Below are 694 nucleotides of genomic sequence, written 5' to 3'. Positions count from 1 at the left end.
TCTTTTTTTGAAGGAACTTCATTTTGTTTCCTACGGAAAGCACAGCATCAGCCTCTAGCACATACCGAAACGCGAGGGCATCAAAAGTTACTTAGCAAACGGGTCTGATGTGTAACGTGACTGCCGCAGAGTAACTCCTCCACTTCACACCAGCAGGCACAGCCAGCTACCAGGGCCCGGAGGGGTCAGTCGCCCGCCTTTCCCCCTCCTCTGTTACGGAAAGCCTAAGTGAAAGCGTTAGCCAGGATCATAATTAAATCTGGGTTTGTCAGCTTTAAGTACGCGCCTTCCTTGTTTTCCTATTTCCTATCACACTGAAACTGCTCGACTGCCTGATTTCACCTCAGATTAGGCTTTTTTAAATTAAAAAAAAAAAAGAAAGAAAAAACCAAAAGGACATGGAAGTTCATTTTAGAAATGCTTCTAAAGGTTTTCCTCACCAAGGCCTCGCAGAAACTTGTTTACGCCACTTTGCTCCGTGTCCGGAAGCTCTTCCAAATACTGTTCCACCCTCTGCTCGAAGAGACCTGTGGCAGAAGGGAGAAATCGGAGCCGGGGTGAGCTCTGGCGGGCTGAACCCGTTTCCTCCGGCCCCTTTGCGCGCTCTCAAATTCTCCCTTTTACCGCCCTTTGCCTCTGCCGCACCACAAAACGTCATCACAAAACGTCACCGCCAGCGAGGGGCCCGTCGCGG

General features: G+C 50.0%; 1 protein-coding gene across 1 annotated transcript in view; it reads right to left on the bottom strand.

Moving 5' to 3' along the window:
* Positions 1 to 4: 4 nt before the first annotated feature.
* Positions 5 to 694, bottom strand: part of DENND2B (DENN domain containing 2B) — a gene marked incomplete at its 3' end in the record, with an annotated part of 73,240 nt that continues 72,550 nt past the window's right edge. The window contains exons 17-18 of the mRNA XM_035891029.1: positions 441 to 527; positions 5 to 30 (exon numbers count right to left, since the gene is read on the bottom strand). Of these exons, the coding sequence (XP_035746922.1) occupies positions 5 to 30; positions 441 to 527 (113 nt within the window). The remainder of the gene's footprint in view (positions 31 to 440; positions 528 to 694) is intronic.

The sequence above is a fragment of the Egretta garzetta genome, unplaced genomic scaffold (genome assembly GCF_000687185.1).
Source record: "Egretta garzetta isolate BGI_Z169 unplaced genomic scaffold, ASM68718v1 scaffold133, whole genome shotgun sequence".
Lineage (NCBI taxonomy): Eukaryota > Metazoa > Chordata > Aves > Pelecaniformes > Ardeidae > Egretta > Egretta garzetta.
This window is presented reverse-complemented; position numbering and strand designations above follow the sequence as displayed.